Genomic DNA, 26,134 nt, shown 5'->3' on the forward strand with positions numbered 1-26,134 from the left:
AATCGATGAAAAGATGGTGAGTGCCGATATGATGTTCTTGGGTTTTTTCCAGGATCTGCCGTAATTTGAATATTTAATCGACTGTCTAAAACCACACTGATAAGGATCTTTCAGGTTGTTGACGATAGGCTTTAAACGTTCACTTATTACGGCAGAGAAGATTTTGTAAGTGTTGTGAACTAGACTGATTCCTCTATAGTTGGTGCATTTAAGAGGGTCTCCTTTTTTCAGAATCGAGAAAAAAATACTGGGGTTCCATTCATTGAACATGCTTTCTTCCGGCCATATGTTACAAATAAGTTGTAGCATGCTACTAACCAAATTAGCTCCCTATGCTTTGAAGAGCTCGGCATTCAAGCAATCTGCTTCAGCGGCTTGGTAAGACTTCAGCTTAGATATGGAAAGGTGGGATTGTTGGCGTTCGTCATCTATGTTGAATGGATAATCCTGCCTAACAGCGGAATTTGGTGCCGTTATACAGTCTGCTCTTGGTTCATCCTCAGACACAGAGGATCAAAACAAAACCGTGGTGGAGGTTGATCTGCCTAATTGTAGCAAAAATGCTGCAGTTAGTACAGATTAATCTCCAACACTCCATAAAGGCCTCGGCCTCACTTCTTCTCCGTCTGGCGACTAACGGGGAAGATATTGTCCTGATCCAAGAGCCATGGGTTGCAGGATCCGTTGTTCGAGGACTCAGGACTCCTGGATACTACACACTTTGTGTGACAGATAACGTAGCATTAATGTATTTTTACTCCATCGTTTCAGTGACAAAGATACCACCGTAGCTAGGCTAGAAACAACCAAAGGAAGTTTCTGGCTGGTATCGGCGTATCTTGGGCATGACCACCTTGGCCTTCTCCCTGGAAAAACCCTGGAGAAAGTCGTCGCTGAAGCGGAAAGGCAAAGGATCCGCCTAATTATTGGGAGCGATGCTAACGCTCATCATACTGTATGGGGCAGTACGAATATCAACGACAGAGGTGAGTCTCTTTTTGATTATATTCTTGGTACTAACCTCTTAGTAAGTAATGTTGGTAATAAACCAACCTTCATAACTAAAACTCAACAAGAAGTCTTAGACATAACTCTTGTCTCAGATAGTATACACCATATGATCTTGGACTGGAAAGTATCCAAAGAACACTCGTTCTCTGATCATAGATATATCCAGTTCAATATAAATGTGGATGATAACCCGAGTCCATTGACTTTTCGAAACTATCGGAAAACTGACTGGGCTTTATACAGGAACTTATTACAGAGTTTACTAGAACCTGGACTATCTAGTCCTTCCTCTAACGCTAACGAACTTGACAACAAAGTCAATGACCTTACCTCAGCTATGAACAGATCGCTAGAAATTTCTTGTCCACTTATACACATAAGAGGAAAGAGGAAACCACAATGGTGGGCCTCAGAGCTTGACTCGCTCAGGAAGGAATGCAGGAAACTTTTCAACCGAGCCAAAGCTGCAAGACTAGCCTCTCATTGGGACTCCTACAAAGAATCCCTAAGAATCTACAAGAAGGCACTAAGGAAATCCAAGCGATCTTCTTGGCGATCCTTCTGTGGCATGATAGAAGAAACTTCTGAAGCCTCTAGGTTACGGAAAATTCTTTCAACTAATCCAGCTAAGCCAAGCTGCTTGAAAAATGCAGACGGCTCCTGGACTAATTCAAGTAATGAATCACTGAACCTACTATTGGACACTCACTTTCCTGGTAGTTCTCTTACCGAAACTTGCAACAGCTTTGCACGTTCAAGTTCAAATACAACATATCCACAAGGTCTGATCACAAAGGATAAGTTACAATGGGCTCTCAACAGCTTCAAACCATTTAAAGCTGCAGGACCAGATGGAATAATACCAGCAGAATTACAAAAAGCCTCTGATATAATTGCACCAATCCTTGAGGCAATTTTTACCAGCTGTCTTTACCTGGTCCATGTTCCCTCGGCATGGAGAGAAGTTAAAGTTGTCTTTATACCTAAAGCAGGTAAATGCTCCCAAGTTAATCCTAAAATTTACGACCTATAAGTCTATCATCATTCCTTCTTAAGACCCTGGAAAGATTGATCGATATCCATTTAAGGGCACGTATCGATACAAGACTTCTGTCTTCGTCTCAACATGCCTACTGTAAGGGTAAATCGGTGGAAACAGCGTTACACACTTTAGTACGCACCATCGAATATTCCCTCCATCATAAAGAGTTCACTATGGTTGCTTTCCTTGACATCGAAGGTGCCTTTAACAACGTGGACACATCTGCAATCACTTCTGCACTGACATCTCTAAATGTAGAGAGTTCGCTTCGGGAGTTAATTCATTTAATGCTTACTAGCAGAATAATTGATTCAAAACTGGGCAACTCTTCTAGTAGACGATTCGTTAGTAGAGGGACACCGCAAGGTGGTGTTCTATCCCCTCTCCTCTGGAACCTAGTGGTGAATGAAATCCTAACTAGTCTGGATGCGGAGGGTTTCAGAGTGATAGCCTATGCGGACGACGTTGCTATAGCAGTTTCAGGAAAGCATCTTAATATCCTAAAAGAACTCTTACAAAATGCCTTGGACAGACTAATACTCTGGGCTGATCGGTGTGGACTGGGTGTTAACCCACACAAAACCGATCTGGTCTTATTTTCGAGGAGATACAAAATTCCATTTGTCAACCCTCCTTACATTAAAGGAATCCAATTAAAATTCTCAGACAAGCCCAAATACCTAGGTCTTGTCTTAGACAAAAAACTAAATTGGAAACGCAACGTACAGGAAAGAGTCAAAAAAGCTACTGTAGCTCTCTTTTCTTGCAAAAAAGCTATTGGTAATAAATGGGGTTTACAACCCAGAATCACGCATTGGCTATACACATCGGTAATCAGACCGATTTTAACGTACGGTGTGGCAGTATGGTGGACTGCTTTAGAGAAAGGTATAAACAGGGATAAGTTGAATAAAGTTCAACGTTCAGCCTGCCTATGTATAAGCGGATCGCTTCGCACGACCCCGTCTGCGGCACTGGACACCTTGCTCTACCTTACACCTCTTGACATATTTAGTAAACAAATAGCTGCAAGCTCTGCTATCCGCCTCAATGCTTCGTCGCAGTGGACTAACAACAACATTGGCCACTCCGTAATTCTAAGGTACTTAGAATCAATTCCAAAGCACACAGACTACACCATCCCCCAACTACAATTCGATAGGAATTTCCAGATTTCTATACCTACCAGATCTTTTTGGGAGGATAGGACATTCTTAGAGGATGAGTCAATCCACTTTTACACAGATGGCTCAAAGACCAAAGAAGGGGTTGGTGGTGGTGTGTACTCTGAACGACTGAAATTAAGTCTCTCATTCCGCCTTCCCAATCATTGTAGCGTGTTCCAGGCGGAACTTTTGGCGATTAAGGAAGTCTTGTCTTGGCTCAAAGAAAACGTGATATCAACATCTGATATCCGTATTTTCTCCGACAGCCAGGCCGCTATCAAATCTCTGGACTCAGTCTCTACAAACTCTATAACAGTCCATAACTGTCGATCATTTCTAATGGAGATGGCGCAACAGTTTAATATTCACCTTTGCTGGGTGCCGGGCCATAGAGACATTCCAGGTAACTGTAAGGCAGATGAACTCGCCAGGAACGGTACAGTACAACCCATCCTACCACGTTTGGCAAGTACTGGCATACCAATCGCTACTTGTAAACTGCTACTAATGCAAGACGCTGTGAGGAGGGCAGGCACCAGGTGGACCAACATCACCACGTGTCAAGCCACAAAAAACATCTGGCCAACACTGGATTTAAAACGTTCAAGGTGCTTGCTCTCTCTAAGCAGATCGCATATAAGCTCGATAATAGGTGTCATAACCGGACACTGTCTAATAGGAAAGCACGCCATGAGACTAGGCGTATTCTCAAATGACTTTTGCAGAAGCTGTATGGACGAGGAAGAGGAAGAAACGGTTCTTCATCTTCTCTGCACATGCCCTGCTCTAGCTCGAAAACGCAAGAATTACCTAGGAGAATTCTTCTTTAACGATCTAAACGATCTAAATCATATCGGGATAATCAGCCTCTCACGTTTCGTAAGAGACTCTAACTGGTTCCATTGAGCTTAGGAGGAAGCCTCAAGATTCATGTGGTATCACAATGGGCCATTAAACTGGCCTAAGTGTGTCCGTTCCATCTTGGACAGCCACTATAACCTAACCTAACCTAACCTACAGTCTGCATATTTACACTTTCAATTTCATTTCGCATTTTCATAAAACTTTCGAACTTCATTCCTGTTTTTGAAACTCTATCGATAATTGTTTGTATTAAACTTTTGACCGATAGAAGGGAAATTACATGGCAGGGGTTAGTCCTTGAATCCTTAGATGTAATCTAGATTTTCATAGTTTAAATAAGCCTTAGTTAGATTTAAGTTTTAATTTTATTAAAACAAAATATGTAGATTGATAAAATGGTTTTCTTCATTTTCGTAAAATCATTCTAAAGACAATACCGTGTTCTGATTCAAGATAATAAATAAAATAAATCACATAAGAAAATATTAATAATAATATCAAAAGTTTTGATAGCCTTAATGTCACAGTCACGTTATGAACAGTCAAATAGGTATACAGACAAATTTTTAGAGCTTTCTTTATCATTACATTACGTTTCACATTCTTATTTCATATTTTATTTTTGTTTAAAATCCCAACACTATCGTTTACGAATTGTATAGCTCTCAAGAAAGAAAGAAAACAATGGTATTTTTAATAAGCTGTATATGTGAGGTGACAATTAAAGACAAATATTCAAACACATTTTTGCATACGTTCTAACCTCAGCTAACATTGAAGAATTTTCATATTTGAAAAACGTTTAGTCCTCATTCAAGCACTGTGCAGAGTCATACAGAAAAGAAAAACAACTTAGAAAATTCCGAAAAATTTCAATTTCTTTGCAGAAATTTCTAAAATGGTTCCATATTTTATCTTGAATTCAATTTAACCTCACTTGCTACTCGGATGAGAAAAAAACATACAAAAATTTTGCCCCATGGTAAAAGCACAATATATCAAGTCAAACTTTTTCCTTTGATCCAAGGCACATCTCGATTCGTCGCCGTCTATAAGATGAAAGCTTACAAAAACAAAGTGCACTAAGACTTTAAAGAGAATACAAAATAAAATTTATTGCATAAAGGAAATTATAAGAGACCATCAACAACAAACAACATTCGAGTGAGTTTACCCATATCGATATATTTTTTGTTTGCCTTTTTCGATTTTCTTTGATGACAAACAAAAAGGGGAACCTTCTCGTCTATACGGTAAAGGACTCCATCCTTTTATTTAAAAAATAACCCAACTTTTGTGTCCCGGTGACAGTGTTGACTGGATTGTTAATGATGTTCCCGCATAAAATAAAAACACTGGTCAAAAAGTTTACTTATACTTAACAAACATAAATTCGATTTTCCCTTCATATAAAATGTGTGTCCTTTGTGATGACGAAGGTTTCTGTTTCAGCATTGATATACCACTTTTTCAAAAGTGCACTCTTTGGAAAGAACAAAACTTTCGAGGTTTGACACGAAAAACAAACAGCAAACAGAAAAAAATAAAAGAGATGTCCTTTTTGGCCATAACTCAGTTAAGTAAAAAATTACTTTCAATCTCCTTTGAAAAAACAAACAAAAAGTAAAAAAAAAACAACCTGAACTGAACATTTCAAAACCTCCTGAACTGAACTTTGTGCAAACGCATCTACTAAGAGCCGAGTATATGTTAACAAACTTCAAAAACTTACTTGATATTTTCCAGTTGGCTTTGTGCAATGTTGGTGTTGGTATTGGTATTGGTGTTGGTGTTGGGTTAAAAAAAAGAAGAAGAAAAATATATCTACCATGACAACTTTCCAAAGGATGATGGTTTCGGTTTCATGTTGTTTTTTCTTTTTGTTTCATTGAAATATTTGTTTGTATTTGGATGTGCGTTAAAATTTCCTACTGACACTGATCGAAAAAGTCGCAAATAAGGGAAGTTAAATTGAATTTATAAATTCGAGAAGACAGAAAATAGTGATAACAGAAAATAGGAGATACTGGAAAGTATAGGAAATAAAGCAAAATGAAATAATGTTTGTGTTGTTTTTCTATATACGAGTATGTTTTTATTTTCCTTTTGTCATTTTATATGCATTTATTTGTCTATACTTATCATGAAATAGTGCACTTTTCCTTTTACTTTTTTTATGAGTTTGGTTGTTTGTTTTTGGAAAAGGGATTAAAGAAGTTTAGAAATTCTTAAATGTGTGTTTGTTGAACGAGAAAGGAATTGAGAACTTAAAAAAAAGTTTTCTTTTCCCAAAAACATTCCACTTTATAAGTTCGCAAAAATTGACAGTGGCTATGTGAAGCTGCAGATAAAAATTCTTAAATTCAAGTAACTGAAGTCAGCTTTTGAACGTACAAAAAAAAAGTAAAAAACATCAGAATATCGTAAGAAAAAGAAATAAGCAAGAAAAACTTCTAGAAACTTAAATGCAAAACTTTTGTTTTTATTTTTGAACTCGATGTTGTTTTGAGATATAATTTTTTTTTTTTATAGATTTTTTTGAAGTCAATGGATAATGGATAGTAAAGGTTGCAGGTCCTTGCTGTTGTGGGAATATTTTATTTATTATATATGAAATGCCATTTATAAAACTTGTATTTATACAAAATAAATACTTGTTTTTTTTTATAGAATTTAATATTCTGTTTATCAACCTGCGAATTTTCTTTCAAGCTAAAGTCATCAAAAAAGTTTTGGTGAGACTTTTTATGGACTTAATTATGTTTAATAATTTTTCGATTTAACAGATATTGTTATAAAACAGATTTAAGTATTTCGAAAACAAGCTAATGGTATAATCCATTTTATGAATATATTATTAATTAAATCAAATTTTTATTTTCAAACTTCAATACAAATTTGTGTATATCAGTGTTATTTAACTTTTGGCAAACTTTTTTTTTTAGTAACAGGCAAAAAAAGTAAAGGCAACTACATTTTTTCAGTTTTTCGAAGAACTTTATCCTAAAGAAAAGAGATCGCAGTAATATAATTGTGAAATAATTTAATTCACATATATGTATATATATTTTTACAGTTCTTTAAAACTGTTATAACAAAATATCTATTTCGAAATAAAATTGTAAATATTGGAAAACTTTGATAAGAGTTGTCAAATACCATCCTTCCTGTTGTTGAAGATAATAACAACATTCATAATTCAAAATTTTAGAAAAACGCTTTGAAAGTTAATGAATATCGATTGTAAATTTTTCTTTAATAATATTAAAATATTTAAAACTAGACAAAACAAAGTAGTAAAAAAGTAAAAATTCATTCTAATTGTCTGCCTTACAAATTATGTGGAAAGAAACTAAAACAAACATCTTTATTTGACTTACAATGAAAATGAACGTACAAATCAAAATGCATTTTGTGAACTTAGTTATTTTTGTCGGTCAATTTAATAGCACAAATGTGCTTGCAATCGGAAAATTCGTGCAAAAATTTGAGAAAACCGGGTGTGTCGAAACACCAATGCTCGTACTGCACAAACTATTGCCGCTGTTTGCGATAGTGTGGCTGAAAAGCCGTCTACCTAATCTCGTTGTCGTGTCCAACAGTTGCACCTCTCACGCTTGTCGTTGATGAACATTATGCTTAAAGACTTATATGTACACCTTTACAAGGTGCAATTGACTCAAGAAACCTCTTGACGTCGTCAATGATGTTTAGAATGGTGGCAAGAAATAGCAACAGTGGTGATCAATTTTTGAAGGAAATCATCTTCAGTGATGAGTCGCATTCTCACCTAATTGGATTTGTCAATAAGCAGAATTGCCACATTTGAGTGAATGAAAATTTAAGAGTGATTGACGAAAAACCAATGAGCCCACAATAAGAATCCCTTTAATGGGATTTATGGGCTAGCTCGATATGTTTGGCTTCTTTCTCTGGATTATTTGAAGGAAAATGTGTACGTCAATAAACCAGCAACAATTGAAGAGTTAAACAATGGAATTTGGCACATTATCGGCATAGAACCTAAACTATACGTCGGCGTCATCGAAAATTTGGATTATCGCATGGAGGTGTGCATAAAGTACAAGTACATAAACCTAGAACCAAAGGCTGCAACAGCGAGAGATGGAAACATCATAGTGGCACCGCAGTCAATACAGACGAAGTAAAGATTGCCATATCTAAGCTGAAGTCTTATACAGCCGCTGAAGCAGATGGCTTGAATGCCGAGCTCTTCAAAACATCGGGAGATAATTTGGTTAGGAGCATGCACCAACTTACCTGTAAGAAATGGTCGGAAGAAAGAATGACCGATGAATTGAACCTCAGTGTTTTGTGCCCGATCCTCAAAAAAGTAGACCTTCCAAACTGCACCAACTATAGAGGTATCAGTCTACTTAACATCGCCTACAAAATCTTCTCTGCCTTAATATGTGAACGTCTAAATCCCATCGTCAACAACCTGATAGGTCCTTACCAGTGTGGTTTTCGACCAGGAAAGTCCGCAGTAGATCAAATATTCACATTATGGCAGATCCTTAAAAAAAAACTCAAGAACACCAAATGGACAACCACCATCTTTTCATCGATTTCAAGGCCGCATATGACAGCATCTACAGGGACAAGCTGTATAGTTTTGGTATCCCTGACAAACTCGTCCGTTTGTGCAGGTTGACCATGAAGAATTCACGCTGCTCCATAAAGGTTGGAAAAAACTTAACAGAACCTTTCGATATCAAAAAAGATTTTATAGAGTTCTTCGTGTGAGTGAAGGAGAAGATGAAACGACGAGCTGAACGCGCTGTATAGCAACGTAGACTTAGCCAGAAGGGTAAAAGTTTAACGACTAGATGGCTGGTTGACGAAGAGCGCATGGAAACCAATGCTGCGGCCTGGAAAGTATTCGAATCCACAATCACAGAACAACACAGTAGAGGAAGACCGCGGATCAAGTGGCGTGTACAAGTGGAAAGAGACCCCACCAATTTGGAGCTAGGAACAGAGTTAGATGGAGAAGTTTGTTGGGTGAGGCTCTAGTTCACACAGGACTGTAGCGCCAGTTTAAGTAAGTAAGTAAGTAAGCATGAAGGTGTGCTGCCGAGGTCATGACAGCCATTTGGCCGGTATTTTGTTCCATACATAATTGAAACATACCAATATATATTACTATAATAAGAAGAAATGACAATAGTTTATGTTTTATTCAAAATCGACATCTGTCCCTATGATTTACCTACCTTTTATATTGTAACTTTTCAACCTTAACAATGAGTGAAAAAATATTTTACAGAGATTATCTAGATATTCAATTTATACAATTTCGGGTGATTTTTATTTCAGAAAAATACCCACAAATTTTGTTTACAGAAACAGAAAATTGCAGTTCTTATGTATTCATACCTCTTTTTTATTGTGGTTTATCACATTAAGATTACAATCTTATTATTCGTTAAGGCTTTATGATATATGTTAAAGCGTTCCAGAATTTCATACTTAATAAATAAATAGTAGAGGTCCAAGCATAGAACCCTGAGGGATCTCTGCTGGGACTGTCAGAAATGAAGATGTCTGATTTCCTACAGCAACACATTGTTGTCGATTAGATAAGTATGAGTGCAGAAGTTTCACCGCAAACGAGAGAAATGAAATACTTAAGCTTTTGACATAGCACAAAGTGATCGACAGTGACAAAGCGCTTTTGAAAAATCTAAAAAACGTTAAGAATGTAGCACTATTCACGTCAATCGCTCTGTGTACATCATCGACAACAAGTAAAAGCTCCGTTTTAAAGCTTCTTTTCGCACTAAATCCGGATTTGTTTGTATCTAGCAGGCTTTTGTTTGTTAGGTGATAGATAGATAAGAATGCAGGATAGCAATAGGTCTATATTCTGGCTAAGTCTTAGGGATGGAAGATTTCAATATTCTCGGAAACTCAGAACTGGTTAATATAGAATTAAATAAATGAGTTATGTATTTAAGAACATGAGGAAATACAATTTTTAAGAACTTCGGATTGATTGGGAAAAATAAAAGGTATCATGAAAAAATGCTTGTTTATAACGGTTCAAATTATATGAGTTATAAAACCGAAATCAGCTAATTATAAATATTCTTTTTGATAATGGGCTAGCGTCTTAACAAGTAGTAGGCTAACCATTGGTATAGTCATTTGTTTTGTTTTGTTTTTTTTTTTTTACATTTTTGTTTAAACAATAATTGAAATGTGAGTTCATCGTACTGAGCATTTTGTTTCATTTTTGCTCTTTTCCCAAGAGCTCCCAAAAGCTCTTTGATTGGGTGAGATACCACTTAATGCATTTTTATTAAAAATTATTCACTTCAATTAAGTTAAACATAAATCTTCATCTATACTCTTACCAAAATTGCAACAAATAAAAATTATAATTTATTATCACTCTGTACGTACACTGTACATATATGTATATAAACTTAAATGTTTGCAATGTATATTATTAAAATCAAATAAAAAATATAATGTACAATAAATTTTAAACAAAATGCAATTAAGTGGTTCTGAGCCATATATTTTAAAAAATCGTATAAGTATTGTAATCTTAAAATCGAATTATGTATGAAAAAGTATACGAGTCGAGTTTATTATACGTCGAAGAGTATATGTGAATTGCAATAAGTACGCGTACTCGTAATTCCCATGTAAATTATACCAAACAAAATACGAATTTATATACCGCCACCGCTGCCGCCGCGCCGCGTCATACTATGTTCAGTACATCTTAAAAGTGTAATTAAATTACAACAGTACAAGAATAAAATTTCATTTCAAAATGGATGCTCATGTGAGTCTGAGTCTGAGCCTGTGATATGGGATATGGAATATTGTATGGCCTCTCAACGTAATCCTTCCAAGTTTAATTCACTTAGTGGTCTGGTGAAAAAAAAACATTAATCCCAACAACGCGATCCCTACGCGCGCTGAGCTGGCGTTGCGCCGTTCCGAGCATCACATCGCAGCTCTTTTGAGCTTTGTCGACTACGATGACGACGACAACGACGACGAGGACGCATCACATAGAAATAATGTTGTAAATTTATATATTTTACTTTTTGCTTTTGTTGAATGCCTTAATTAATGATCCTTCTGCGTTTATTATGGCCCGGCGGTGGAGATGGTGATGGTGCTGGCGGCAGCATCGGCAATGGTGACGTGGTAATAGTGGCGCAGCGGTGCGGTGGTATAGTGGCAAAAAACTACTACCATTTCTCTTATATATTTTAAATCAGCGGTTTGAGTCAAACCAAAAACAAAACCAAATTCATATAAATTATCGTTGTCGTGAATTGTGAATACCAAAACAGATGCGGGCTGATGCATACCTAAGCCATATAAAAATAAATAAACCTAACCTTTTCTACACATAAAAAGCGTGGGCTTCTAAAGTGGTAGGGTGGAACTGTGGCGTTTGGCGGGTTCATCATAGATTGAACCACGTAGAATCATTTTGACTTTACAATTTTAATTAAACTTAAGATTAATGTTCCTGAAGTGGAGGTATACATATACGAGTAAGCATAGCGTATAGGATACAATTTAACAGCTTATGGGAAACATTTAAAGAATTAAAGATTTAAATTGGAATTGTACACTTATAGAAATGAAAGGTTAAGACTGATTTTAATTAATTTCAATTAAAAATTTTGTTATGAACAATTCAGTTCAATGAATTTACGAGTATTCTTTGAATGTTAAATTGGTAGTGTTAAAATTGTATATAGACGCAAAGGCTAATCTAACATACAATGCATACCAAGGTATAGGTTTTTTTAATTTGACCAAATTTAAAACATGTTTTTTTAAGAGTGCTTAAGGGAGTCTTTAACAAATCGTTATAATTAAATCTATACCAGAAAAAAACTTGACTATATTAATTTAAGGATATTGAATAGGTAATATACTTAGATGAAATTACTTATTGTAATGAAAGTAATACTCAAAGAAATAATCTACTTCAAACATAGCTTGAATGAAGCTAATTAAAATTATTAAAATTTAATGTTTCAGCAGTTGAAACGAAATTAGTAAACTTAAACTTTAGTGCATTTTCAGAGACTTCTTTAGTTAATGGATCTATCAAGTTGTTTTCAAAGGAAATTATATCGTGTATGAGAAATTCTTCAACAACTCAACCTTCTGGTTGTATTAAAAAATTAAAAAAAAGTGGTTTGATAAAGAATGTATGAAAGTCCGAAAAAAATCATTTGCCCTTTTACAACTGTTACGCCGAGGAACTGAGTAAATGGTACATTGAATCAAACTCGAAGTACAAGCACACAAAAAAAGCTGAATTTGTAAATGTTCAAGTAAAATCTTTAAGTCTTGCCAGTAATTTGAAAGAATTTATCCAAAGAAATAAATGGATTCCAACTTTGTAATTGGTACAAATATGACTGCAGAATGCAGATAATCTTTCATTTCAAAACCTGCTCTCAAATCAATTTGATTTGTCCTTTACTTATGCAGAACCATTGGTTATTGAGGAAACTTTGGACTTTGCAATAGACGTAAATGCAATACTCGTAAAAATCGTACTTCAAAGAGCAAAAAATGGAAAAGCACCAGGCGCAGACGGAATTGCATATGAATACTTCAAAAATGCAACACCAGCTTTCATTGATAAGCTAAAGCAGCTTTTCAACAACATTCTTTCAACCAGCTTTATTCCTTCTAAAATTTGTTATTTTCCCCATTCATAAAAAGGTGATTCAAACAACGTCGAAAATTATCGGAGAATATCATTTATGAACGTTATGGCCAAAATATTTTGCGGTGTTTTAGTGAACAGAATAGAAAAGTAGGTTGATAATAACAGCATTTTAACTGACTTCCAAGCGGGTTTCAGGAAAAACTATTGAACTTTGGATCAGATATTTGTTTTAACATCAATTGTCAAAGCATTCCAATCCAGAAATAAGAAGATTTAGGCTTATTTTATTGTTTTTAAGTCAGCTTTCCACCAAATCAAAAAATCAAATGGGGTGGCGCAACAATCCGTTGTGAACCAGGGCCTAGTGACTTACAACTCTCAACCATTCCTGTGTGCGAGTACTGTTGTCAGGAATGGAAGGGACCTACAATTTAAGGCCGAATCCGAACGGCTAGTTTGAGAAAGCACTTTTTCATGACAAGAATTACTCTTGAATGATTTGTCAATTCCTCGCAAGAGGCAGTACCCGCGAAAATTATTTATTTTTTTAAATTAAGGTGGCACAGGCAGGGATTGAACCCAAGACCTCTTGAATGACAGTCCAACGCACTAACCATCATGCTACGGGTACTTTCCACCATGTGAACGGAAATACACTTTTTTTAAACTCTCTCAACTCGAATCTCTTCAAAACTATTAAATGTATTAAGGAATATGTAAACTGGTACAGAAGCAGCGATTTAGGATGGATCTTCGGTTTCACAATGGTTTGATACTAATGCTGGTGTTAAACCAAAATGCCCTCTGAATGCTTTGCTGTTTGCGTTGTTCATTGACGATACTGACAAAAATCTTCGTGGTGGGATTCGGATAGCTGGCAATACTCTACTGTATGCAGATGATCCTTTCAGAAAATTTGCAGTTTATGATAAATCGGTTGTCAACATCGGTTGCAACACATTGGAACTTGCAATAAATATTGAAAAATCCAAAATCATGATACTCACAAGATCTTCTCACAGTTTAGTTAGAGAAAATTGGTTCTTCAATGGCCATCCTCTTGAAATCACTAAAGATTACAGTTATTTAGGCGTGAAGTTGAACAAAACGATGGATGTAAAAAATTATCTAATCAAAAAGACAAAGGCTTTGCAAAGTTTGCTGAATATGACATGGAGGAACATTTTGTCACACAAAAATGTATTGTTGTCAGCTAAATACAAAATATTCGAATGTGTTGTTAAAAAGTCTGTTTGTTACTCGCCACAAGTTTGGGGAACGGATGAATTTGAAGCAGAAGAAAAGCTCCAAAGAAATCTCATAAAAAACTTTTTCATCTGCCACTGCCAATTTTTTAGAAACTTGGGTTGCAAAACTTTAGATGCAGACCGACTACATCTATAAAGTTGGTTCACATTCAGATGCTCGTTTGACAAAGAAAATGCTGTTTATGAAATGCGGAAGAAGGACTGGTGGGTTGCAAAATGCCAAAATATTGACGAAAGCTGTGGAGAAGTTATCCAATATGATTTGAATAACTTGGCTTAACTGAAGAAGCAGCTTTAAAAGATAATTCAAAAACACGAAAACTTTGTTTGAGAAAAATTAATAGAAGAGGCTGATCAGTCTGAGAGCAGAATAATTTACTCACAACTAAATCATAACGTTTTAAACAACAATTATTTTGAAAACACACATTTAGCTATAAAGAAATATCGTTAATATTTAAATCCAGATGTGAGCTCCTAACCTTAAATGGCAGTCAATACAACGGAAATTTCCAGCAATTCTGTACTCTCTGCAACATTAAAGCAAAAAAATATTGTCTCCATTTTATAAACATTTGCCTAGTGTTAAGACACCAAAGACTAAGATTTTTCCAGAAAAACCGTTTTACAATGCAAGAAACAATAGAATTATTAAATGGTGCTAATTGGAAATTATTGTACGCTTTTTATAAATTTAATTTATAAGTATAGAACTCTTTTAATGACTGAATTTATTTAAATCAATTTTTAAAATTTTATTACATAAATTAAAATCCCTTGCCAACTGAGCTGACGACTAAGCCAAAGAATATTTGACGACAAACAAAAACTGTACACTAAAAAACACTAAAAAGTTGTCAGATAAATTTCCAAAGTTAAGCCTAAAATAGGTGAAAAGGGCTTTCTCAAAAGTCAGAATCTTCTATAAAGTGTTAGTAATTGAACTATCAAAAGCTTCTACAAAAAAGTTCAAACACTAAAATAATAAATTACTATGTAATGTAAACACAACATCGTTTTCAAAACGATGGAATTTGAGGCAATATCTATCCATTAACGTTTAAAAACCAATTCCTAACGTATTTATAAAAGTTTTTTCAACCGAAGAAAATGGTAAAGTCTCCAAAAGAATATTTTCCTCATTTTTCTCAACCAATTTCTGCTAAAAGTTTAGTTTTTGGTGGAAAATTTTATACTTTACCTTTAACTACCAATTATCTTAAAAATTAAATACCGGAAATAATAGACAATTTGAGTATAGCACTAATCAAAGTATATCTCCAGAATTTCATTCAGACTTCCTTTTGTAAATGAAATAATATATTCCTTCAAATTATTGAAACGCATTCTAAACTCAGCTGATTTCGGTTCTATCATTTTGATTCTCAAAAAATTCTTCATCCAATTAGTCACACATGACGAAGTCGATTGTTCGAAAGTAGCAGTTCTTACTATTGCCAATTTTCTGTTCGGCATTCCACATCAGACACGTTTCAATTTTCCACCTGCCAACAATCTTTCCAGAAATACACAGAACTACTCAACTCGCTCGTAGATACTTTGATGGCGATGGGTCCTTGGACTCGCATCTCCATGAACTCCATCCGCATATATGTACAGTACATACAATACAATGAGACAAGAATGCACTGAACCGAATGTCGAATGAATTCATGTTTAGAAACCCGGATATGCCGGCCGGACAGAGCTCAGGACTCTGAGCACAGAATATAGAGCAAGAGAGAGAATAGAGTCGTCGTCGTTCTTATTGTTTAAAATACCTATAAAAGGACAAAGTACCAACCAAGAAGAAGAAGATGAAGGGTTGGTATCGAGACCTAAACCTAAACCTATAGAATACAATACAGTACAAACTTACCGGATTCATTTAGTGTAGAAGTCTTCTGCATGTGCCGGCAAAAGGCTTCGTATTCACCAGGTGTTGTGTCCGCAGTTAAAGGTGCCTTCACGGAGCTCATGTGCTTGGTAAATGCCCCAGCAATGGCTGCTACCCGATCAAATGCAGTTACGTTGATGTGACCATTCGGCAATCTAAATAGTGGACAAAGAGGAAGAGAGAGAGAGGAAGAAATAGAAGTGTACAGAATCAGAAGGATAACAATACAATATTCGCACACACACAAACACATACATATTTTCCACATTATCTTAACTATGTAGGTAGAAGATTGTACTGACTGTTGGGGAAATTGGAAAAATAAACTATAAAGGACAATCGGGAGACCTTCATCTTTTAGCAATATAGGGTTTTCTTTTTTTATTCTGTTGGCCCTTTGTGAATGAGGATTTCATATAGGAGTTTGTAGGTACCGACCGATAGGATATGCTACTCTCATAGATGCGACGACGAATGAAATCCCCATTTAAGCACTTGGACTGCATAGAATCATAGAAGCATAGAGCGTGCTGAAGTTATGAGAAACTGTAATGGATTTTTCTTGAGGAAGCATGTGGTGAACACTAAATTGTTCCTCTATGAAAAAGAATGTTATGTGAAGATAAATTTTCATCAATTACAGTAAAGATAGTAGTACCCCATCTATACAGAATCTTCCTCTTCTTTTATTCTATGGCATGGCATGGCATGGAATTTTTCACCACTTTGTGGCAAAACACAGTTACCCAAAAGGTGATGGTACGTGATGTGAAAAAACGTTATTTTATTTTTTTATAACATTCTTTTCTAAAGCTCTTAATTTTTGTATTATTTTTTTTATTTTTTCGTTTTTGTTTGAGTTCTGAGTTAATGCTGATTGTATCTTGCATCTGTTGTAAGAAAGTACTCGTGCATATAGATAAAGTACAATGCAGTGGTCAACATAAGTTCACATGTTTTGTATGAGTACATAAGTATAGCTAGGTCCTTCTTGTATCAGTGTAAAACAATGTGCCATGAAATGAAACCTATGTCATGTGTTCCATGTTGGAAGTAAGTATCTTTAAAACGTGACTTAGTTGGAATGGACTATCTATGAAGTGAAAAATTTGTTCATTTAGACAAGAGTAAAATGAAACTCAAAAAGAGAATTGTACGAGTTTTGAACTTAAAGAAGGCATTCTGAGCTGATTTAAGTTAACTTTTTGTTTACAAGTTCGGAATTAAAAAAAAAACTTACAAATATCAAAAGAATTTTATATTTTTAGAGGAAAAGGTACACATAACATGACGTAGAAAATATAAGAAAAAATGTTCCCTTTCATACTAAGTAAGTATCTATGTACCATGTTTTAAAGAAGTTATGGATTGTTTATACTTTCTCAGAATTACTAATTCTTGACATACTAAAGTTTGTTACCGAAAGTTTGGAAAGATTTATATTTTTAAACACAAAAAACAATAATTCTGAGAAATTGACAAAATTTATCGAAGCATTTAAGTTGTTCGGTTAAGAGTTTTATCAGGACTTTGCCATATGATACTTAAAATATGTTTCGCATGTATATTGAAAATATATATCTATTGTTAAAAAAGGGAAACTTATGATTTGTATGCTGTTATTTGGCAAATTATTTTAATTGTACTTTAAGATTTAGTAAAAGTTATTAATAATAATTAAATAAATAAATAAATACATATTTTCTGTAAGTTTTCACTATGAAATTAAATGCATGGTTTTGTTGGAAACATAGTTTCTAGTTTTAATTTTACCAAACATCGTTGTCATTTAAATAATTTGTTGGATTTTGTGACTTGTAAGATGTTCTCTTATAATGGACAAAAACACACAAAAAAAATAGAATAAAATCTAATATATAAATTCTCCTGTCACAATGTTAGTTGCCATACTCCTCCGAAACCGCTTAACCAATGTCGATGAAATTTTGCAAATACATTCGGTATGCCTGAGAACAGGTTTTATCTATTTTTTATATACCTAAGTGCTATTTCTTAATTGCATCAACATCGTGCAACGATCTTACGATAGTATTCAGTGACGCTATGTACAATAAAGCATTGATTGCTATTGAGGATGTTTGCATAATCGTTGCCAACCTACCACTCAGTCATTTTGGTATGCATTCAACAAATCTTAATGCATCTTATTTAATAGACACTGAATTGAATCGTGAACTACAATACAATACTGTAGAAATGGCGTAGATTTTCGCTTGCAAAGTCACACTAATCAATGAAGAACAAAGACCACATCATGCTCGCAGTTTCTGCATTACAAGGTTGATTCTTTTTTTTGGATGCATCAGGTGGTGCATTGTTGCTTAAATACGATCTAATAATGGTATAGCATTGGCTGTTACGACTACTGGCATTGCGGCAACTTTATTGGATGGAGGCAGAACAGCTTGTTCAGTATTAAAACTACCACTTAATATTCAAAATAACCCAGACCAAAGCTGTAAATTATCCAACTGAATTTGTAAACCCATTGGATTTACCAGGCATGCCACCGCATAAGTTGAAACTGAAATGTCCAGTCATTTTTCTTTGTGCAACGGCACGCGATTACTTATTAAAAAATTAATGAAAAATTTAATCGAAGCCGTAATTCTAAATTAAATTATATCCACAGATATTCCAATTCAATTCTAACACTTTCAATTTCCAATAAGATTCAGATTTGCAATGATTATCAATAAGTCTCAAAGCCAAACGATGTGTGCCGGCGGCTTAGATATAAGCACTTCATGTTTTTCACGCAGACAACTATGAGTGACGTTGTCTTCTAGCAAAATATTCTCTAAAAGTTATTTTTATGACAAAACAACGTTTGTCGGGTCAGCTAGTAAATAAATAAAATAAGAGGCTGGGGTGCCTTCCACACTGACATCCCGTCTTTTGATTTGTCTTGCTTTAAATTTTAACAAAATTTTCATAACAGTTGAATTTTTTTTTAAATTAACTAAAAATTACCAACAATGTTTTGCATAAAATGATTGATTTCCAATTCTGTTTTTGTTAACGAGATCTTTATTAGAAATCCAATTTTTATCACTTGTAGTAGCATATGTTGAAAATTTTTATTTCTCATATACAAAATATACAGATAGAATTTTCTATGAAAATTAAGCACAAATTAAAATCATTTTGTACACAATACATTCATCTATTCACGAGATAATTTTTATGAAAAAAATGACTGTTTGATTTTTATAAAAATTTTTGTAGTACCCGTGGCATGATGGTTAGTGCGTTGGGCTGTCATGCAAGGGGTCTTGGGTTCAATCCCTGCCTGTGCCACCTTAATTTAAAAAAAATAATTTTCGCGGGTACTGCCTCTTGCGAGGAATTGACAAATCCTTCAAGAGTAATTCTTGTCATGAAAAAGTGCTTTCTCAAACTAGCCGTTCGTATTCGGCCTTAAATTGTAGGTCCCTTCCATTCCTGACAACAGTACTCGCACACAGGAATGGTTGAGAGTTGTAAGTCACTAGGCCCTGGTTCACAACGGACTGTTGCGCCACCCCATTTGATTTTTTTTGTAGAAATTAGTTTACAGTCAATATTTTTAATTTTTGGAAAGATAGTTAAGCCGAAAATCAATTTTAATAAGTTTTAGTTAGGTTTTTATTTTATGTAAAAAAAAACTTTCAATTTTTTTTAAAATGAAACTAGTTTGAAGTCAATATTTATTATTTTTAAAAAGATGTGTATGTAAGTCAAACATTTTGATTTTATGTAAAAATCTGTCAATTTGATTTTTCCCAAAATTTTACCAGATGCCAAAAACCTCCTTTTTCGATGCATAAAATGATTTTGGTTATAAATTTTGTTCGTAAAATATTCGAGGTAACAATTTTTCTTTTGTCAGATTTTTTGATTTATAAAAAAAACGTTAGTTGATTTTTATTCCAAAATATAATTAAATAATAGAATTTAATTCAAATCACTAGCGATATTGGTTCATGAATTATTTTGCGCTAACCAAAATTCGTATGTAAAGAAAACAACCTAATCAATTGTTTGAAAGTTCTTTCTGCATCTTTCTGCATAATAAATTCTGCAAACAGTATCTGATTACAACATTTATTTTAAGTCAATATCTCCCCTGGTTCTTGAGATATGGATAACGAAAAAAGTCTTGCGAACGTAAGGACGACGCACGTGACGTTCGGTCGTAGAAACGAACTTACACACGAGAAGACATACATATCTCTAAAAATATATTATTTTGGGATCTCAAAATTTCAGATTGGAATTTTATAAAATAAAATAAATAAAACAAAAAAATATAATAACGTTGAATAAAATAAAAAAGATTTGTTCTATTTCAAACCTATATTAAATATAGCTTTGTTTGAATTTTATTTTTTAAGTACCATAATTCTATTTAAATATTTGTTTTTTGCACGTTGAATCAAGTTTCCAATGGCAGATGGAGACAAATTTGATGAAATTTATAAAATCAAAATAAGTACGTTTACGCCCAAGTGCGCCACATCATATTTTCAATATACATATATTATAACTATTTTTATTGTTACAAAATGATGAAATGGATCGATTCAATTACAATTTTTTTAAAGCTGTTAGCAAGGTGTAAGCAATGTGGCGTCAAAAGGTTGCCTTTTATTGCGACTCGGTAGTAAATCTAGAATCTAGATAAATGCTTTGGGTTCAAGGATGTATAAAATCTATATATGTACAATAGTTGTCTTGTATTGGAGACACACAAATTTTGTACATATATGTTATTTTTAAACTGAAAAAAACTCACTGTCATGAAAAATACTATTATCATACTTTGATGTGACATTAATTCTTACATATTATGCAGATGCTTACTTTTGAAAATAATTAAGCTATGTACTTTTATTTCTTCATACTTTAACTTATTAAAAATACTTTAATTTTCAGACACATCAAACAAAATTTTATAGGATAGACACATTTTAAAACCTTATATACAAAAAACCGTACAACAAAAATTGGGGAAACAATATTTTATTTTCCAAAAACAAGGAAAATATTAAGATTTAGATGCATTTTTTGAAATTCAAGTAAACATTTTTTTTTAAACATCTTTTTAGATGTCCTTAAAAAACCATTGGCTTGGAAAAAATATAATATACAAATTTTACAACAAATTGTTTTTATTTAGTACTTTAGTCCAAATTACAGGAAATGGATCGTTAAATATGTTGTAAACAAACAAATTATCTATTAAGTATCCATTTAATTATTATTTACAGAAAGTCATACCATGGGGCAGCCATTTAATAAAAATGACCTATTGACAAACCTTTATTTTTCGGTTTTTAATGTCATCATTTCTAATAATTTATCATATTTCTTATTTACTTAAGTATTTGAATTGAGTTTTTGAAGATCAAAACAAACAAAACCATTTCGGGTGATTTAAGGGTTAATCAACCACAAAAATCTATATTAAAATTTACCTTCAAACAAAAATAGCTAAGTTCATCAAATTTATTGAATTTTAAATTTATAACAATCTTTCTCTAATATCAAGCGTGGTTATTTTACCACAAACTCAAATCCAAAGCCAAAACATCACATTTAAAAAAGTGGTATTAAAATTTAAATTGAAGTATTTTCAATTCACAATACACAGCTATGTATGTATATAACTTCCGCTATATTATACTTGTATATTGATTGAATGAAATGCAATTACTTTATGATTATAATAAAAATAATGTTAATTTATAATAACGTTAAGCATTCTCCACAAAATTACGCATTTTCTAGCCCCAAATCAGATTTTATTATGGTTATCCACAAAATGGAGCCTAATCAATGATGGTGGCGCATTCAATAAAATTGAATAAAACGAGAAAAAAAGTACTCCATTTCTTGTTAGCAAGTAAATTTACTCAATTTATTTATATATTGAACATTCTAACCTAAAAGTATAGGAAAAGCTGCTTCGTTAATGCTAATACACATTACACAACAATACAACCAAAGCAGGAGCTGTATGATGGAAGCAGGCTTTGGCTGTACGTACATAAAACCCCAGGTCACTTATTGTGAACAATGCTTTCAAATTAATGAAAATGCTTTAGCTTTGAAGTGGTTAAAGAATCCAAAGGCATAAGAAACCGATGAGAGATAGCTCTGATAGAAGTACTTGACTTGTACATAGAGGAGTAGTAGTAAAAGTTGCCTTAGAACAATGCACCGCAACCAGGAATTGTACAAACATTATTTGTCGTCAACGGTTCTAGTTCTGGATTTTGATGTGGATGTCGTCTGTCTAACCTCTAACAGCAACGTCCATCATCGTCATCCTCATCGTCGTCATCGTAAAACCTACTTATATTGAAGGATCAATCAAAATCTAATTTTACAGACTTTATCCCAATTCACCAGGACCCCAGGACGATACAATGAGGGTAAGGAGAAAACGAAAACGAAGGTGATGTGTTGTGGTGGTTGGGGTATTTCGTTCAATTCCCAGGCCAGCTAACTTTGATGAATCAATATAAAATGAAGGCAGGCTAGCTATAGTCCTGGTATAGACGAGTGTGCTCTTAGAATACAATGTGTATTCAATATTTGATCAATCGGACAAATGGATGAAGCCAATCAACCGTGTTTGACATCTTTTACGTTCATCGTCATCGTGTCGCACTCAGAATCACAACACCAAAACAGACAGATACATAGATGTAGAAAGGACATGAAAATTTTGTCTCAGTCTTTTACTCTAAAGTATATACATAGGTTAAATATAAAAAGAAAAGAAAATGATTTGTTTTGTTGATTGTATTAAAACAGATGACGCAGTTATTGTTTCTTTTTATTATCTTTTCTTTTGTCAAATTATGGTAAAAAGAAAGAACAATGAAATGAAGAAATAAACATAAAAATATAAAATTCAGACACAAACAAATTTGATTGCAAAACGAAGAAAAATAAGAACAAAAAGAAATATCAAACAGAATGGACACACAATTTACGATATCTGATAATGTGCCGTAAAATATTATTGAGACATATGGGAAATGGTCTCTATTTTCGCATTAATCTCATAAAACAGCTTGGTAGATATTTTTAGACCTTTCCTATAAACCCAATTCGGTAAATATAGATATTGTATTTTTTTTTTTCTTAAAATCGTTTGATTAAAGAAAAGAAGGTTTTTTTAAAGTCTGAATGAGGCAGTTGTGGTAAAAAATGAGTATAAAAACTAAAGCGAAGAAAATAATAAAATTTTAGGGCTTGGGATTGTGTGGGGTACATTAACCAAGCCTTTTATGGAATACTCTAAATATAAGATAAAAACAAATAAAAGTGGATAGGAAGTTATTTTAATCAGTCAGCTTTCGAATTGAAAATTTTTACATTTTTCGAAGTTCCAAGATCCTGGTCAAATGTTTAGAAAAATCGAAGTAATTGTCAAAAAATAACAAAAAAACACTACTTAAAGTTGGTAAAAATTGATTTTGAAATATTGCCAAAAATTGTTTTTATCATATATTAAAACATTAAGATATTTCCAATCGGCATTTTTGTATACAGCCTAGCACGCTACTGATGCGAAACGAAAATTCCCATACAAAAATGACATGACGATATCATAAACGAAAAATTTCGCTATGCTTTTCGTTTTTCAGTACGCTGCTGAACGACAAAATGTGTCATTTTAGAGGATAGCTGTACTTGATTTCTTTATACAATTCTCCACTCTTTAATTGCCCGGTATATTAATAGCTTGCGAAGTTTTGACGTTTAATTTTTGTATTGAAAAAAAAAATTGTTTACTCGTGACTTCAGGTGTTTTGACTTTGATTTATATTTGATTTGAAATTTAAAATAAAATAGATCTAACGTGTTCCAACAATACATTTCTGAATCGGCAGACGACAGCCGAGCACTGACGGGAAGTTATTAGTCTATGTGGCATTCAAGCTTCCCTTTCTTAGTTCAGTTTGGGATTTCAACATGTGGGATTTCATATTTTAACACGAATATACCTGAGTCTGAAAAACTCTTAAAAATAGGCAAAATTTATTTTGAATATCAGGGTTCTATTCGAAATACGTGCAGCGCGCTCACTTTTCATGAAACTCACATTTGGTTAAATGTATAAGTTTCACATAACAGAGTCTTGAATTAAACTCCAAGATCGTGATTTTTAACTTGCTTGACTATGTTTTGCTAGTCTCCATTGATAAGCTCAAAACTATTTATCGCTTGGATAACAACATTTGCAACGTTATTGCAGCTATACGACCACAAAAGTTAGGAGAAGTCATTGAAAACTAGGCATCCAGATTAGACTATATTTTTAAATTACAATGCTAAAAGAATGAAGTATCCAAAAAGTCTGTATAAATATAGGTCTTGCATTTTAAGATTTAAATTTGAAGTTGCAAGAAAAGTTTGTTTTTAAAAATTGAATTTTTTCCTAAATCGTTATCGTTAAAACGATTTTTTTAAAATTCTATTTTCAATTAAATATTTTTTGTATGCATTGAAATGAAAAAAAAAAAAACGTCAAACCCGAATCGGCTTAAATCCTTAATTTTCAAATTTGAAGTCAATCGACTTAATGCTTTAGGCTATAGAGGCCAAAACAGACAGACGGATGGGTGCAGGAGAACCAATTTTTTCGGCTTCTATACTATCGTATGTCATGTTTGATTAAAATCTCGAGTTGTTGTACGAATTCAAAACCTGTCATATACATAGTTCTTCTTTATCGCAAGTTAATATCATCTTTTGTCCGATTGGTCAAATTGATAATTTTTACATTTCTTGACGTTTCAAGGTCCCTAGAGTCGAAATAAAAGATTTTTAGAAAGATGTCTTTGCGTGCGTGTACGTTTTTTTCATCGTCCATAGCTCAAGAACCAGAAGAGATATCGATTTCAAATAAATTTTGTTATACAGATAAAAAGGCAGAAAGATGCAGAAAGGGCTCTCAAGAAAATTGCATTAGTGGTTTTTTTACCATAGCAGTTTGAAAAAAAGGTGAACATTTTGATTACCCTAAAAATCTTACGAACCAAAACGCTAGAGACTTGAATTAAATTTTTATCATTTATTGTAACGTGATATCAAAGAAGTATTTTTTTGAAAAAAAATCCATTTAACGGTTTTTTTTATAAATCAAAAAAACTGAAAAAAAAATTTGTCACCTCCAAAATCTTACGACTGATTATCGATGATTTTCTACTGAAATATCTTTTCAAAAATTGTAGATATTGGCTTCAAACTTATTTTATTTCACAGAAAATATTATTTTCGATACTCAGTAATTTTTATGTAAAAATCCAACAGTCCGTTTTTTCATAAAAAATAAAATCTACAAAAAATAGTACGCAAATTTGGTAAAAAATGATACGAGTGCATATAGACAAACTTTTAAGCAAGAAAAATTGACAGGCGGGATGGAAAGTTATCAGTGTGGGTCGCATCCCAGCCTTTTTTTTTGTTTTCATTCAAAGTTTATGTACCTAAGAAAAACACTCTTTACACCGAGTTCATTTTTACGTGAATTATATATGATATTTTTAAACTTGACAGCTGCAATAGATATACTGACAGATAAAAAATAGTGCATCAAATTTTTAATTAAGTACAAATATTAGTAAAAAACAACATTGCATACTCAATTTTACGCCACCTTGAATAAGGAAAGTAACCTTACAACTTTTTTGATAATTAATATCTTAGATATAAATCTAAAAAATATACAGAACAGAATCTTGTACTTAAGCTTCGGACCGAGAGCGGATAATTAAAGATTTTCTTTCTTTTATTTAAGAAAGTAAAAGTGTTTTTTTTTTGTTGAAAAGATTACTTAATATTATTCCAGGAAAAAAGTAGGCACACAATTATAATTAACATTGTTCACTTGAAGCAAACAAATAACACAACAAAAACACTAATCTTTCGTTTTAAGCCTTGAGCTTTGAAAATCACTTCCATATTCTTAACAAAAGCTTGATAGAAAACAAGACCGAGAATTCAAAGTGTAATCATAATAATTCTTAATCCTAGTTGATCCTTGAATTCTACCTCCCACATATGTTTACTTTTTAAGTATTTTATCTGTTGTAATCAACTTTTTCTTTAACTTTCATCTCTAATTAATCAGATAACATGAACTCTAGTATGCTCCAGGATCATGATACCTATGTACTC

The 26,134-nt window shown here is 33.3% G+C and overlaps 1 protein-coding gene across 1 annotated transcript in view; it reads right to left on the reverse strand.

Annotated features, from left to right (window-relative positions):
- Positions 1 to 26,134, reverse strand: part of LOC129949429 (uncharacterized) — a 297,671-nt gene that overhangs the window by 62,872 nt on the left and 208,665 nt on the right. Inside the window, exon 11 of the mRNA XM_056060884.1 lies at positions 15,917 to 16,089. Coding sequence (XP_055916859.1) covers positions 15,917 to 16,089 — 173 coding nt within the window. The remainder of the gene's footprint in view (positions 1 to 15,916; positions 16,090 to 26,134) is intronic.

The sequence above is a fragment of the Eupeodes corollae genome, chromosome 3 (assembly GCF_945859685.1).
Source record: "Eupeodes corollae chromosome 3, idEupCoro1.1, whole genome shotgun sequence".
NCBI lineage: Eukaryota > Metazoa > Arthropoda > Insecta > Diptera > Syrphidae > Eupeodes > Eupeodes corollae.